This window comes from Choloepus didactylus, chromosome 22 (assembly GCF_015220235.1).
Source record: "Choloepus didactylus isolate mChoDid1 chromosome 22, mChoDid1.pri, whole genome shotgun sequence".
In the NCBI taxonomy this organism is placed as follows: Eukaryota; Metazoa; Chordata; class Mammalia; order Pilosa; family Megalonychidae; genus Choloepus; species Choloepus didactylus.
In genome coordinates, this window is record NC_051328.1 from 44335806 (window position 1) to 44352287 (window position 16482).

At 49.6% G+C, this 16482-nt stretch overlaps 1 protein-coding gene across 17 annotated transcripts in view; it reads right to left on the minus strand.

The window, feature by feature from the left end:
- The window catches only part of FANCA (FA complementation group A), a 74889-nt gene that overhangs the window by 39148 nt on the left and 19259 nt on the right, over positions 1 to 16482 (minus strand). For 11 of the 17 annotated variants that reach the window (XR_005213754.1, XM_037815505.1, XM_037815506.1 and 8 more), the window contains 11 exons: positions 15166 to 15278; positions 13730 to 13812; positions 13228 to 13261; positions 11694 to 11760; positions 9308 to 9420; positions 7904 to 7980; positions 7416 to 7557; positions 6719 to 6852; positions 2623 to 2733; positions 671 to 766; positions 513 to 572 (listed from right to left, as the gene is read on the minus strand). Coding sequence is in view for 14 of the 17 variants with exons in the window: in XM_037815505.1 (XP_037671433.1) it covers positions 513 to 572; positions 671 to 766; positions 2623 to 2733; positions 6719 to 6852; positions 7416 to 7557; positions 7904 to 7980; positions 9308 to 9420; positions 11694 to 11760; positions 13228 to 13261; positions 13730 to 13812; positions 15166 to 15278 (1030 nt within the window). In the remaining 3 variants the exon portion in view is untranslated. The other 6 variants (XM_037815514.1, XM_037815512.1, XM_037815513.1 and 3 more) reach the window with 6 other exon arrangements.

The window sequence follows — 16482 nt, forward strand, 5'->3', positions numbered from 1 at the left end:
TTTAATTTTTGACATTTAAAAAATTCCTGAAATTTGAACAGGAATAATTTTTAATGGAATTTGCATGAAAGATTAAAAAATATTTGTCTAACACTTATCAGGCACCTATAAGTGTTCTCCAGCAACTCACAACTTAAAAGGGTCTTTCAAAAAACACAAAAGAGTAGTTTTATCGGTAATGTACATATGCCATGTGACTTCTGCCCTTCTGGTCTACATAACTAGCATTTTTTCCTATAATTCCTGGAAAAACATGGCCTCCCCACTGTTTGACTGACCACCCCATGAAAATGGAGATCTCCAAAAAAGGCCTGAACACATCACCCTTCCCCAGCTCTGGAAAAGTCCATTGTGTCATGTCGTCCCCACGTGTTGTCCTTGTTCTGACGAAACACAATGTGGAACGTCCCCGAACAAACACCTCGCAGCTGACTGTTCCCGTCTGCCTGCCCCGCGGAGCACGGACATGGATACCCGCCCTCAAGGCCTGCGCACGGCACCTGGAACCTCACCTCGGTGACGTCACCCCCCGAAGACGGATCCTCATAGAGCCCCGTGTTTTCTATGGAAACCTTTAGAGAACAGACAAGAGGAACACGGAGATGCAGAGGCGCTGGCGCCTGCAGGTAGGCGACTGAGCGGCAGTCTTGGTGGCGAGGCCCAGACTTGCCTTGAGGTCGGCCAGCCGCGTCTTGGCGAGCGCAACGTAGTCTGTCAGCAGGAGCCGGTACTTGCTGGGAGCCAGAGGCGGGTGGAGGAGGTGCACCTGAAAGTGGGGCACAGCCAGGTTACCCCAATCCAGGGGATGGCAACGGTTCACTCCCAACATCCTCCACGCTCGTGCGCAGGGAACTGCCTGGTTAGTTATGAGTGAGCTCACAGGAAACTAAGGAGAGACTCAACCCCACACCAAGAGCAGCAGCTTTTCCAGGCCAACAGCGCTAACGGGAATTCTAACTCAGCCGTCCTCAGGGTGCAAACCAGCGCATGGACAGAGGGTGGGGCTCGGCCCCAGCAGCAGCACCGCAGGAGCCTGGGCGCCCATTTACTGGCACCGCCAAGCCCCCCCCTGAGGGGCCCAGGTGACCCCTCGGAGGCGCCTTGTGCAGACGGCGCAGCTTCTGGATGCGAGAAGGGCGGAAGCAAAGGAGACGGTGACAGCACAGAAAGGAGGCCTCGAGGCTGGTTCCACACATGTGACACTGCAAGTAAAGCTCAGAGGGGTCCCTTTGGTTTCCTTTAGACACTGGGTGTGCTGGTTTGGAGCTGTGATGTCCCCAGAAAAGGCCATGTTCTTTTAATCATTCCTGTGGGTGCAGACCTGCTGTGGGTGGGACCTTTCAGTTCATTATTTCAGTTGAGATGTGACCCACCCCATTCAGGGTGGGTTTTAATACTCTTACAGGACCGCTTTATGAGAGACTAAAGACAGAAAAAGCCCCAGAGAAGCTAACAGAGGACCCACAGAGGTTCAGAGAAAAAGCCACAGACGGAGAAGTCAGACGCTGGAGCTGAGACCCAGGAGGGAAGGAGCCGCCGCCGCCACGTGCCCTGGGTGCCAGAGGCGTCCAGATGCCGGCGGCCTGTCTTCAGAGCCCAGGTATCATCCTGCTGATGCCTTCGACCTAAGAACTGTAAACTGTAAGTTAGTAACTACAGTTGTAACAGCCAACCCGCCTCTGGCCTACTGCATTCCGGCAGCTCTAGCAAACTAGAACGCTGGGTAAGAGGAAAGAAGGAAGGAGACATCAGGGCAGGGTGCCACGTTCCATGGCAGAGACGCTTGTCTGGGTAAAGGGGTCAAATGACAGTCAGACAAGGAAGACTCAGGGTCTCGGAGCCACAGCCCCCCCCAGAGGCCAGGATGGGGCCCCGGACAGGACCTACAGAGGTGGGACCGAGCATTCCCACTTCTCTTCACCAGGCACCTCTTGATCTCAAGGGACTGCTAAATTCAGCCTCGGACACAGGGAGGATGAGAAGCCCAGAGTCCTGGGCCAGGGAGGGAGGGTTGCAGAGGGTCGCAGAGGCTTTGAGAGCACATGTCTGCTTCTCACCGGCTGACAGGTACATTCCTCTTTCCAAGTTCCAAGTGTCCCACCCCCGAAGAAGGAAGTTGTGTTACTGGAAAAGAAAGCTTAAGGAAGGCATTATCAAAAAATTAACACTTAATACTGAAATATTAAGCTCCACACAAGTGCATAAAATAAAACGTGAAAATCCTGTTTTTCTCCAATGCTCTCTCACTCCCCAGAAGTAACACCCACTGGCAGTTTCCAGATTCTTCTCCCCGGTTTTCCTGCCCAACTTGGGTGGATGTCAGCACGCCAGTGCTCAGGGACCTGCACGTCTGCTTGAAGCTGCGTGATTTTCCCTGTGACGGCATCACGACATCCTGACCCGTCCCCAAGAGGGGTCTGCAGGCAGCTTCTGGGCATTTCACTACCAGATACACTTTCCCTCACTGTGTGTCTGCACTGATGCTTCCTGTTGTCTTATCTTCAACGGATAACCAGGAACTTTTTGGGAGGGAGAACAGCCACCAACTTTAGGACAACCTGCAAGATGGTCCCTGGATTGAGGAGAACGGAGACGTGAAACTGCCGGGAAAAAGCAGCTCACCTGCAAGTACCGGGGGGCTTCGAAGGGCACGAGGTCCGACAAGAACTTGAAGAGGAACACCAGCGCCTTCCTGCTGCGGCTGTGGTAGCCACGAGCGCTCCCAAAGGAGGCCTGGAAGGAAAGAAATTTTTTTTTACCGAATATGACCCATTATCACAGCACCATTTATTCCATAAGCCATCTGATTTGAAAGGTGCCACTATAACTTATTAAACTCTTATAACCATAAAAATAAAAATTAAAAAACCCTCTCTAGGGCACAGAGGAATAAACGCTGTCAGGAAAGAACATGGGGCAATATTGTGGGAAACAAGAGAAAGGAAAAATCTAAGAAGTCTCTGAAGAAGGTGTGCCTAGTTGGATATATTACGTCCCTCAGAAAAGCCATGTTCTTTAAATGCTATCTTGTAGGGACAGACTTATTAGTCTTTTGATTAGGGTAAGACCTTTTGATTAGATCATTTTCATGGAGGTGTGACCCCACCCACCCAGTGATTACTTCACTGCAGTCCTTTATGAGAGCTCACGGAGAGGAGAAGCTCAGAGAAGTTGAGAGAGACATTCTGGAGAGAAGCTAAGATATGTAATCCAGAGTCTGCCCCCGGGAGAAGCTAAGAGCCCACACAGACCTAGATCTTGGAGGTGCAGATAGAAAGATGTTTGGAGATGCTAAGAGATGAAGCCCAGAGTTTGCTCCAGAGAAGCTAAGAGAAGACTCCCAGATGCTTAGAGAGAAACACCCTGGAAGAACAAGCAAAGATGCACAGGAGCTAAGACGGACAAGCTAAGAGAGAAAGAAGCCCAGAGACACTTTGGAGAAAGCCATTTTGAAACCAGAACCTGGGAGCAAAGGACCAGCAGACGCCAGTCACATGTCTGCCCAGCTGACAGAGGAGTTCCGGACACCAGTGGCCTTTCTTCAGTGACAGTATCCTCTTGTTGATGCCTTGGTTTGAACACTTTTATGGCCTTAGAACTGTAGACTTGTAACATAATAAATGCCCTTTGTAAAAGTCAATCCATTTCTGGTATTTTGTATAACGGCAGCTCTAGCAAACCTGAGCAGAAGGGAAGGAACTGTGCAACACTCATGAGACAATAACTGACACTCAGTAATTCTGCAATAAGAAACAACTTTGGTTTCATTCCTTCCTGATTTCACTCATTTCTTCATAAAAGCAGGTGAGGTAGAAACCCAGGGCCAGGGGCTGCTTCTGCTCCTGCGACTCGTGTCCCCAGATGGAAGCTGCTGAGGACACAGAGACTATCGGGTGAAGCTTGTTCACTGCTCCTGGTTAGGACCACTCTTCTAGAAGGCCTTCCAGGAGAACCTAAGACGGCCGCTAGGTGAGACAGGGCAAAAAAAACATCTCCATGAAAAATACTAGATAAAAGCCAGAAAGTGACCCAGAACACCAGTTCCAGCGATCCACCAGCCGGACAAGGTCTGCTAAATCCACAGGGACCTTGCATTTGGTGAAACCAGGAGTCTATATTCCGAAACGAGGGAGTAACCTGGAGGGAAGTCCAGCAGCTGCGCTGCGGTGTGGGGAAACCATGGGTTGGCATTTGGAGACGGACTAGTTCTTTTTAAAAAAAAAAAACCAGGAGTGGCTGCAGATACAGCAGTGAGAACCGCACAGTGAAGCACGGCAGGAGCAGGCTGTAGGCAACGCCTCGGTGTCTGGTGTGGAGGATAGCCCTCCCCACACATGCTCCTCATTGTCTCAGGGCCAGGGGGATAGAGGGCAGCCAAAAGGAGAAAGAAACCGCACCCCATGCATATATCTCCCCAGCGGGCTGGAGACAATCCTGCCCGGGGACAGAGCCATAGCTCAGAGCCGCGCCAAGAGTGTTTCCCACAGTGCCACGCACAAGCCACAGTATCGGCCGTGGACAGTGGCCTTTAGTGCACACACAGCTAATTGTCCCGGAGCTGGGAAGGCGGAGCTGTGTGAAAAGGGGGAATTAACACGTCCCATTCAGCCATCTTCACAGCAGGGTGAAAACGCCCCTGCACGGCCCAGCGGCCCAGGGCTTCCCTGGAGGCCGGCGCGCACTTGTGACGTGGCACAGCCTTCCCTCAGCAGAGGTCCTGGAAGAGCACAGCAGGGATAGGGGACCCACTCGGAAATCCCAGGGACCCTACACCAATACCAAGGACTTGTGGGTCAGCGGCAGAGACACTCTGTGGCGAGACTGAAATGAAGGCTTAGACTCTTGTAACAGCCTTAAATCTCCGGAAACACCTGGGAGGTTTGATTATTAAACCTGCCCTGCCTCCCTAACTGCTCAGACACATGCACCTCATCCAGGGTAGAAAGCATCAACAACACACCCAAACTTGGTGCACCAACTGAACCCCACAAGAATCAGACCCCCACACACCACAAAGACAAAGTTGGGGAGAACTGACTTGAGGGGAATAGGTGACTCGTGGATGCCACCTGCTGGTTAGTTAGACAAAGTGTACGCCACCAAGCTGTAGATCTGACAAATTAGAGATAGGTGTTTTTCATATTCTGAAAGAACCCTATCAAGTAAAGCAAATGCCAAGAGGCCGAAAACAACAGAAAATTTTAAAGCATATGATAAAACCAGATGATATGGAGAACCCAAACACAAACACCCAAATCTAAAGATCAGAGGAGACACAGGACTTGGAGCAATTAATCAAAGAACTAAAGACAAACAATGAAACCATGGCACAGGATATAAAGGACATGACGAAGAACATGGCACAGGATATAAAGGACGTGAAGAAGACCCTAGAAGAGCATAAAGAAGAACTTGCAAGAGTAAATAACAAAATAGATGATCTTATGGAAATAAAAGAAACTGTTGACCAAATTAAAAAGACTCTGGATACTCATAATACAAGATAAGAGGAAGTTGAACAACGACTCAGCGTCCTCAACGACCACAGAATGGAAAATGAAAAAACAAAAGAAAGAATGGGGAAAAAAAAAAAAAAAAAAAAAAATGGAACTCAGGGATACGACAGATAAAATAAAATGTCCAAATTTAAGACTCATTGGTGTCCCAGAAGGGGAAGAGAAGGGTAAAGGTCTTGAAAGAGTATTCAAAGAAATTGTTGGGGAAAACTTCCCAACCCTTCTACACAATATAAATACACAAAGCATAAATGCCCAGTGAACTCCAAATAGAATAAATCCAAATAAACCTAATCCAAGACATATTCTGATCAGACTGTCAAATACTGAAGAGAAGGAGCAAGTTCTGAAAGCAGCAAGAGAAAAGCAATTCACCACATACAAAGGAAACAACATAAGACTAAGTAGTGACTACTCAGCGGCCACCATGGAAGCGAGAAGGCAGTGAAATGGCATATTTAAAATTCTGAGAGAGAAAAATTTACAACCAAGAATACTTTATCCAGCAAAAGTCTCCTTCAAATTTGAGGGAGAGCTTACATTTTTCATAGACAAACAAATGCTGAGAGATTTTGCTAATAAAAGACCTGCCATACTTCAGAAACTAAAGGGAACCCTACTGACAGAGAAACAAAGAAAGGAGAGAGAGATATAGAAAAATTTAACAGACATATATAAAATATTACATCCCAAATCATCAGGACACACATTTTTCTCTAGTGATCACGGATCTTTCTCCAGAATAGACCATATGCTGGGACATAAAACAAGCCTCAATAAATTAAAAAAAAAAAATCTGAATATATTCAAAGCACATTCTCCGACCACAACAGAATACAAATAGAAGTCAGTAATTTCTGATTTGTAACTCCACTATTAACTTCCTACAGGATATAAAATATATAACCTCTAATGACAAATCAGTGGTTTTGGATTCAATGTATAACAGGCAATTTCTGACAGGAACTACATAAAGGTGGGGGGATGGAGGAGTATAGGAACATAGTTTACGTGTTCTATTGAAGTTAAGTTGGTATCAAAGAAAAACAAGACTGTTATAGATTTAAGAGGTTAAATTTAAGTCCCACAGTAAACACAAAGAAATTATCAGAGAACAGAGGGCCTTCCACCTTCCTCTGTGGACATTCCTGCTTCTGTGCAGCGTGGGAACCCCTATTCACAGGCCTGCCCAGGTGACTCACCTTGAACCAGTCTGCATATGATGGGAAAACGGAGGGGCCCTCCAGAGCAGCCTGGCGCACAACCAGGAAAGCAGTGGCCAAGCTGTCTCGGTCATAGCTCTCGAATGCACGGGCCAGCAAACGGGCCGCCCAATCTAGGGAGAACATAACAGTCACAGCTGGAGTGGGCGTCCAGGAGAAACAAGGCGTACGAGTTCTGTCGGGCAATCAAGTACTCTGGTTGGGAGAATCTGCTTGCCCAGTACCAATTTTCAGAAGACTGCATGACAACAGAAGCATGCCAAACACCTACAGGAGCCGTGAAGGAAATGCTCTTTAACTCACTAGCAGCAGCTCACCCCCAAGCTCTGGTATCTCCATGCAGTGCTGACACACTCTTGGCAGCTAAAGAGAGCCTGACTAGGCGAGGGTGAGCAATGGGGCGTTTGGCAAGTGCTGGGCTGGCGACACTGCGGCTGAGCTGCAGGCTGCAGGACGTACACCAAAGCCCTAGGGTAGGACCCTCAGCTCCTACTGGTCCCCCACAGGCTTCAATGGACATGCCCAGGCCTCCTGCATCAGTGGAGGTTACGTTCTGTTGGCATCAGTCCGCCAACTGCACACACATACGTGCTCACACATGCGCATACACCTCACACATGTGATCATGTGTGCACAGTCACATGCATGGAACACCATGGGCCCCAGCAGCACACACCTCTGACCAGCTGTGATGCCTCCGGCATGCAGACCCCCAATGCAGACACACAGGAGAGCACATGCTGCCAGTTGACCTCGTGTGTTTCCAGAACTTCTTGCAAAAGGCCGACCAACTCCTCTGGGCTCAGCAACACAAAGAGCTGAAACAAAGTGCCCATTCCCTTTAAAAGTAAGAGTGTTCCACCTTTCAAGTGGGAGCCGCCCCTCCAAGGTGTGAGCTCGGCCGGACACAGCCTCCCAGGGACACTGGCCACCGGCCTCGCTCCTCCCCATAGCTGGTTAGCATGGGCTGGTAAGGGAATCCTCACTGCAGAGATGAACACAGGGGAGGTAGTGCCTTGCCCAGCTCCATCTCCAGAATCTGAGGCCATGGTGCAGATGCAGACGGCCATGTGTCTGTCCACAGGACTGGAAACCACAAAGCCCCAGAGTCCACGGATGCCAACGCCGCATGCTGCGGCGGCACAGCCACCCTGGAGCACTCACCCTGCAGTACCAGGCAGTGAGCAGGGGGTGGACGCGCCCAAAGCTCCATTCTCTCTGCATGCGGACGGCATCGGACACTTCACGCAGGAGAAAACAGACAAGTCGACTCGGTTACCAACATGCTGCATTTAAAACTCAATGTCAAAAATCACCTTGTTTTAATCTGCATTCCCCTTCATTAGTCAAGTTGACCATTTCCCTGATTAATTATTTTCTATGTTATAAATTGTCTGTCTTCCGTCCAGTTACCTATTGGAGACTTAAATTTCTTTCTATCAATTTGTTCAAGTTATTTATACAATAAAAACACTAATCCTTTGCCAGTTACTATATTTTCTTGCCAACTACGTTTTAAACTTCAAACTGTTAATAAGCCAATCACGGTGAGGATGCTGTCAAAACAACAAAACGCCAGCACAGAGGCGGTGAACTCACCCCTCGGAGAGGGAGAAGGGCTCACACCTATCCCTGCCCCACGGCAACTCCACCTCGGAACACTTTGGTTTGGAGAAAGGCTGGTGGGCAGGAGTGGTCATTCAGCCTCATTTAAAAAGTGGGAAACTGCAGTGTGCTGCCCGTGGGAGCAGCTTCGTCAGCTATGGGTGCTGCTGGGTGGGACAGGACGGGGGGCGTTAAAATGTCCTGAAGAAAGCTCTGTGATGGCACAAAGGAAGTGTTCATGGAATAAGAGCTTACTGAAACAAGGCGTGGTGTTTACAGCATGGTAACTATGTTTGGCAAAATGGGTGGTAATTATTTTCTTTCTATTCTTCTTTTAAATTTCTTTTTGAGAACATGCTACTTTGAAATGAAAGGTTATTTTCATTTATTTTTTAATTAGAAAAGTTACAGGTTTACAGAAAAATCATGCAGATAACAGTTTCCACATACCCCCTATTATTAATACCTTGCTCAGTGTGACATGGTTGTTACAAGTGATGAAACAATATTATTACAATTATACTACTAACCACAGTCCATAGTTTACGTTAGGGTTCACTGTTTGTCCTACAATCTTATGGATTTTTTAAAAATTTTTATTCTAATAATATATATGCAATCTAATATTTCCTCTTTTAACCAAATTCAAAGACATAATTCAGTGCTATTATGTTCACAATATTGTGCTACCACCAACATCCATTACCAAAACTTTTCCCACACCCCAAACAGAAACTGACAATTTAAGCGTTAACTCCCCACCCCGTCCCCAGTAACCTGTACTCTAGTTTCTACTCCATGCATCTGCTTATTCTTATTATTTCATATCCGTGAGATCATATGATAGACAGAGACCAAGGAGACTCAGCCCCTAAGTACGCGTCAGCACCACGGGGCCAAGCGCCCTGGAGCGTGGTGTGGAGGTCTCTGCGCTGCGGAAGCCTGGGAGCCGGCAAGGCCTACCTGTCAGCACGGGGTTATGGGTGAGCATCTGAGTCAGGGTGTGGCGGAAGAACCTCTTTGGAGAATCCGCCGGAGCCACACTGCAGTACAGATACCCACTGAACATGGTGACCCTGAGAACACAGAAGAAGGGGGCGAGGAGGATGTGCTAGAAGCCTCTAGGCCCAAAGGCAGCAGAAGCACCAATGGCACGATTCCCACACACGAGAGAAGCCGTCCGTGAAAGGCGTTTCTTCCCAAGTAGGAAAACCCTGACGTCTGCCGGGGACAGCCCAGGGACATGCTTTCTTTAGGGGCGTGGAACACACTTTCTCCGCCAAGCCCCTCAGACTCACAAACCTTAAATGGAACCCGAAGAGGCCCAGTCTTGACCAGTGTGGTGGTTTGAAGCTGTATGTACCCAGAAAAGCGTGTTCTTAAAGCTAACCCCTTCCTGTGGGCATGGACCCAAAAGTAGGACCTTTTGATGAGGCTACTTCAGTTATGATGCGACCCACCTCACTCAGGATGGGTCTTAATCCTCTTACTGGAATCCCTTATAAATGAGATGAACACAGAGAGAGAAAGCCATGGAAGCAAGAAGCTGAAACCCGGAAGAGGAGGGAGAGCCCAGCAGACGCCACCATGTGCCTTGCCATGTGGCAGAAGAGCCCAGGAAGAAAGCATTGCCTGATGGTGCCTTGATTTGGACATTTTTATGGCCTCAGAACCATAAGCTTGTAAGCTAATAAATTCCTATTGATAAAAACCAATCCATTTTGTGGTATCTGCTTTAAGCAGCACGGCCAAACAAAACAGCAAGGAAGAAAACAAAGACCATGGAGCACTTATCAGGGAGCGAGCCATGAAGGAGACCAGAAATATGGAAAAGAAAGGGTAGGACCTGCACCCAGAACCAAAAGGGCCACGGGGCACCAGGTGATGTGGAACCCAGGGGCGGAGTAGCCTGTAGTGAAGACAGGGGGGCCAGATCCCAGCCGAGTGCACACCTGTTCCTCACAGAGCCCTGGTCTCCCCAGCTGTGAAGTGGGATGACAGACCCTCCCTCACAGGCCACAGGGCCACGGGCACAGGGTCCAGGGCCACAGGAAATACTGCATGAAGCTGCATATGAAGTGCCCTGTACCATACCTGGCTCACGTAGACGCTCGAAAAACAGGAGCTGTTACTATCACTGAAGCGGATAGTGTGCCATGAAGAGCCCAGGAAAGGAAGAAATGGGCCGATGGTTACTGGGCCAGACGTACAGGGGAAGGAAGGTCAGGGCAGGTGTGGAAGGATGGTCAGGGCACATGTGGAAGGAAGGTCAGGGCAGGTGTGGAAGGACGGTCAGGGTCACTGCAGGACAGTCAGGGCAGGTGTGGAAGGACGGTCAGGGCAGGTGTGGAAGGACGGTCAGGGTCATTGCGGAAGGAAGGTCAGGGCATGTGTGGAAGGACAGGGCACGTGTGGAAGGACGGTCAGAGCAGGTGTGGAAGGACGGTCAGGGTCACTGCAGAAGGACAGTCGGCAGGTGTGGAAGGACAGTCAGGGCAGGTGTGGAAGGACGGTCAGAGCAGGTGTGGAAGGATGGTCAGGGTCACTGCGGAAGGACAGTCAGGGCAGGTGTGGAAGGACGGTCAGGGTCACTGCGGAAGGACAGTCAGGGCAGGTGTGGAAGGACGGTTAGGGCAGGTGTGGAAGGACGGTCAGGGCAGGTGTGGAAGGATGGTCAGGGTCATTGCGGAAGGATGGTCAGGGTCGGTGTGGAAGGAAGGTCAGGGCAGGTGAAGAAGGACGGTCAGGGTCATTGCAGGACAGTCAGGGCAGGTGTGGAAGGATGGTCAGGGCATGTGTGGAAGGATGGTAAGGGTCAGTGTGGTGCACAGGAGGAAAATAAACAACGGGGAGTCAGAAGGCCCAGAGATGCTGGGAAACATTTCCCAGGAGAGACCGAACCTCAGGCCTCCCCCACCCCAGCGGACCTTGAAGAAAACCCCACACGTCTCTTCTCCAGCCCAAGTGTTTCAGCACATGTCTCCACATAGCTACAGGGAGAGGAAGCAAACACAGCAGGATGGGGTCGAATGGGGAGCTGCGTGGGAGCCACTGAGGGGGTGGCCGGCCGAGCCCATGGGGCCCCGATCACAGCAGGGAGGGACTCAATGTGAGGACAAAGCAGATGGGGCATCATGATAGCCCTCAGGGGTCTGGGCTTGGCGGGAACAGGGTCCCACTCCCCAGGAGGAGGGAAGGGGCTCCAAGGTGGAGATGCCCGGGGCCCGGCTGCCCAGCGGGCTGGGATGTGTCTGCTGTTGTCCCAGCTGACACGACCACAACAGCAGAGCATCGGGGTCCCTCCCCGACAACCCAGCCCTCCCTTCCAGCAGGAAAACCCAGGACATACCAGCGTCTCACGGTCTTGTGCGCCGACGATCCCTCCTGGACGCCGGCAGCCAGAGCGTTGAGTGCAACTGAGGGCAGATAGGCACAGAGGAGACATCAGCCCGTGGGGGGCCCCAGGCTGCCAGGGGCAGGAGCCGCGTCTTCACTGCCCATGCAACCCAGCAGGTCTACACCAGCCAACGCATCGGCACACACCAGGGAACGGGCGTTTCCTCAGCAAAGGGGACAAAGCACATCCCATGGGAAGGCCACTGTCAGTGAAACCCCCGGGCTCGACTGTCATACTGCCCATAAGAACCACAAGACACCAGTGTGGCCGTGACACATACAGGGAAGACCACACACACCTGAGCAGACATCGCCCCGCACACCTGAGATGTTGCCCCACACACCTGTGCGACTGTCGTCTATACACCTAAGCAGATGTCAACCCGCACACCTGTGACTGCCACCCACACACGTGAGCGGATGTCATCTTCCATACCTGTGACTGTTGTCTGAACACCTGTGTGACTGCTGCCCACACACCTGAGTGAATGTCACCCTCCACATCTGTGACTGTTGCCTGCACACCTGTGTGACTGTCATCCTGCACACCTCAGCAGATGTTGCCCGCACACCTGAGTGGATCACCCGAGACAGCACTCCCTCCCCAAGCAGCCAACGTTGAGCAAAAGCAGAAGTACAGGCCACACCTGACACAGGAGAGGAACAGACGAGGTGAGGTGAGGTCAGGACATGACCACAGCAGTGCTCTCCCTACACACTTTCTACACAAGCACCTTCTTAAACACCTTAAATCTTCAAGTAACTAAAAATACCTGCCCCCAAACTGTGCTTTCTTGTGTCTCCAACTTAAAGACTGGAATTAGTTTGAAAGAGGAGAGTTTGATTATTATGTGCTCATCTAAAACACATACATTAATTTAAAAATTAAAAATAGGAAACAATAGAGAAAAATTACTCTTACAAACAGCAAGACTGTACGATGTTCTCATTTCTCTAGGATATTCAAGACACAAACAACTCCTTGCAACACTGACAGCTGAGCCTCAGAGAGGCGGCCCGGGCCGCCCAGGACGCACTGACCAGTGCCCAGTCCTTCCCCTGTGCGTGACATCCACCAATGCAAACCAGCACACGTCCAGACTCACAACAGCCATCGGAAACGGTCCTCAAGCACTTCTCTGCGGGGAGCTTCGCCTCCCACACACCCCCAGGGGCACAGGGCCCTCGAGGCGGCCGAGTGCCTTCTGGTACCAAAGACTGAGCCTTTACAGCTACTGAAACATAAAGACAAGATGCTCCCCTCATGAGCCTAGTTAAACCAGTGACACTTCACAGCACTGCAAATTAAATATGAAGCCATTAAATCAGGAAGAGTGGAGGGCAAGTTGCTACTAAATGACAGCTGAAAGCGGTGCTGTCCAGCACAGGACGCACAGGGTGAGGACACAGAGGTGGGATACTTCCAACGGAAGGGCAGAAACTGCTGGAATTGCCAAAAAGCAAAGGGCACTGAGCAATTAACTCACAAGCCAACATCCTCTCCAGCACAGCGGCCGCGATCTGTGAAAACAAAACACAAAGGACCGTCACTCAGGCATGATCAAGGAGACAATTAGTAAAATAAGAAATTTGCAAAGAGTTCTAACAAAGGCCGGGACAGCTTTAAATTTCCTCTTAGGAACAGTTTCTCTCTGCACTGAGGGGGCCCAGACAGAGCAAAAAGGTGGGATCCAGAATTTCCTGGAAGTAGAGCTTGGAATAGCCCGAGGCTGCCGGGCCTGGCCACTGGCTCCCTCCCGTCTGGGCTCCCCCTTCCCCTCTGTCAGGGAAGCACAAGCCGGAGTTCACACTGTGGAGCCAGGTCCCACCTGAAGAGCCTGGACCCCGGGGCTGGGGTGAGAGATGTGTCATCTCCGTTCTCTCGCTCCACTGGACCCACGGCTGCGGCCCTCAGGGGGCTCCACGTAGCACCAGGTGGGCCACGAGGCAGGGACAAGCGGCTCACAGCGGCCTCTGCCTCCCTCCTACCTGGGGCGTCTTTTCGTGCTCCACATTTCTCTTCATATCCGAGTTTTCCTGAAATCCCCTCAAAACGAATATTCGCACAAAATCTGAAAACCACAAAAGCAAAGTATTCGCAAACACTATGGTTTCTCAAAGCTACTGTCACACCCACCATCCCTCTAGAGCTTCAGGGAAGACGTGGAGGTGCCCCCGTGAGTGGGCGGAGGGGAGCCCCGGGCGGTGGAGGGGAGCCCCTGGGGAGCTGGGGGAGCAACTCGGACCCCAGCAGGCGACCCCTGCTGAGTCACTGCCTGGAGCAAATACTCATCAGAACCTAACCAGCCAAAACCCTGATCTGCCCAGATTTTTCTTCTTGCCATTCTATTTAAAAGGGAAACAATTTTAATAAAATTTATACTAACAATTTCTTTCTCTTAAAACAAGCAAAACAAGATAGCTTCCAAGGGATGTCCCAAAGATCCACACCCCAATCTCCTACATCCTTTAAAAAAGGATCTGGAAATACCCTACTCTGGGGAACAAGGTAGGATATGGACTCACATCTTTTTAAAAGATTAGAATTGAGAGGACCAAAATAAAGATTTTCTGTCTAAGGATCAATGACCCAAAATGGTGAACTGCTAAAGCATTTTATTTATGGTTTCACCATAGTATGCTTTTATGGAGCACCTTCTTAAAAAAATTCAAATGTATTCTAAAGACTGAGATTTTTAAACCATCCGGGACCAGATTACATGAATCATAAATAGCTAACACAATAAACAGACAGGTAAACAGATGGACAGATGGACTGCTTGACAGACGGAGAGAGAAAACGATATAGCAAATATGACAAAATGTCAGTGTTGGTGGGTCTGGGTATCCAGGGCAATAGGGTATGTTGGAGTTCTCTGTATAGGGTTTATATTATTTTTTAACTATCCTTTAAGTTTGAAAGTATTTCAAAATAAAAAGTATGGTGTGCGAATGTATTTCAATAAAACTGAATTTAATAAAAAAAATAAAAAAAAAGGAAAGTACTCAAATTTGATGGTTTTTCTCTTGAAAAAAAAAAAAAGTCATTATACTTTCCAAATCACTCCTAAAAAAAAAAAAAAAAAACACAGCTAACTCCACCAAGAAAGTTAATAAATCTCTTCTAAAGGAAAAAGCCCAGCAGCCACCGAGAACACCCCCTTCTCATCTACTGTTTCATTTATCCGCACATTTCATGCTTCAGGGAATGCTGGTGATGGTGGGATCTGCAGGCTCCAAGGGCAGGGAGGACAGCGCGAGCCAGGGGCCACTCCAGGAACATCTGGATGTCCAGCGGCCTGACTTCCCGCCATCGCCACAGGGATCCCCAAGCCAGTGGGTGTTAGGGTACCAACTGCTCCCCAGAGTGCTTCGCAACCAAAAGCATCCCCACTGGTTTGAGTCGCCTTCACCCAGGAACTCACCAGAAAGCATAGCACTGGCGACATCCGTGTCCTGACGAGACACCTCTATCTGCTCACACAGAAGACGGAGGTTCCAGCAGAGCCAGGCTGCCACGGCCTGCACGCTGGGGCAGCTGGGGACACACAAGTGCAGCTTAACTGGACTGCATTCCATTTCTGTGATTAGCTCGCTTTCTTCAACACTCACTGTGCTAGGAAGCTTGGGCCAGAGAGAATGAGCTAGCAACTGCCTAAGGCTCGGCTCACAGCAGCCCTAGCTGCACCAGCTGGCAAATGAGGGGCGTCAGGGACAGGATGCTACTGGCACTGAAAATAATCACCATCAAATAGTTCATCTGCAGCCCCTTCACATTGTTAGGGAAAGTTCAGGAATGGTAATCAGCCACAAAAGACAATGGCAGTTCTCACCCAGGGCACCAGCAGAGCCAAACATCAAGGTGATCAGCAAAGCCCTGACTGCGGAGCGCTCACCTGACCTCTGACACTGTCTAGGAAAAACCGAACAGCCCCCTGAAGCTCAGGCTGGGCAGAGTCAGGACAGCCGTGGCCACTCAGGGTCCCGGCAGAACACTGGGCCAAGCCTCGGGGAAAGCAGGGTGCAGCTGGGGCAGCCTCCCAGGCCTGCCATCTCAGGGACTCAGGCCCCTTTGCTGCCTGCATGAGTGCATGATGCACTGATGCTGTCACAGGTAAGGCTTCTAAAGATGTTTTACCCAGATTTTCCAGTTGTTCTCAGCAAGAAATTCTATCTGGTAACAGCCAATTAGGCATAGCAAGAAGCAGAAGTGCTATGAATAATTAGTTTCCTCACTTTCTATGGCGGTATTTAGGGAAACGGGAACTTTTAAAAACTGTGTTCTTTCCTTCCTCTGTCAAAAGTTATGAAAAAACATATTTTTACCAGCGTTCATAGCGGCATTATTCACAATTGCCAAAAGATGGAAGCAACTCAAGTGTCCAACAACTGATGAATGGAAAAACAAAATGGGGTATATATATAAAATGAAACATTACTCAGCTCCAAAAACAAATGAAGTTTCCTCAATTTTAATAACTGTATGGTGGTTATGCAAGAGAATGTCCTTGCTCTAGATAAACATATGCAGAATTATTTAAGGCTAAAGGGATATTATGTCTGCAAGTCACTCTTAAATGGTTCAAAAAATATGCGTGTGTGCCTGTGTGTTTACAGGTGCATATCTGTGTGTGTCCATGCGTGTGGTCTGTGTGTATGCACATAGAGAACAAGTGTGCACACCTGAAAAATATTCACACTGAGGGAATCTGAGTGAAGGTTTATGTAGGAATACTTTGTAC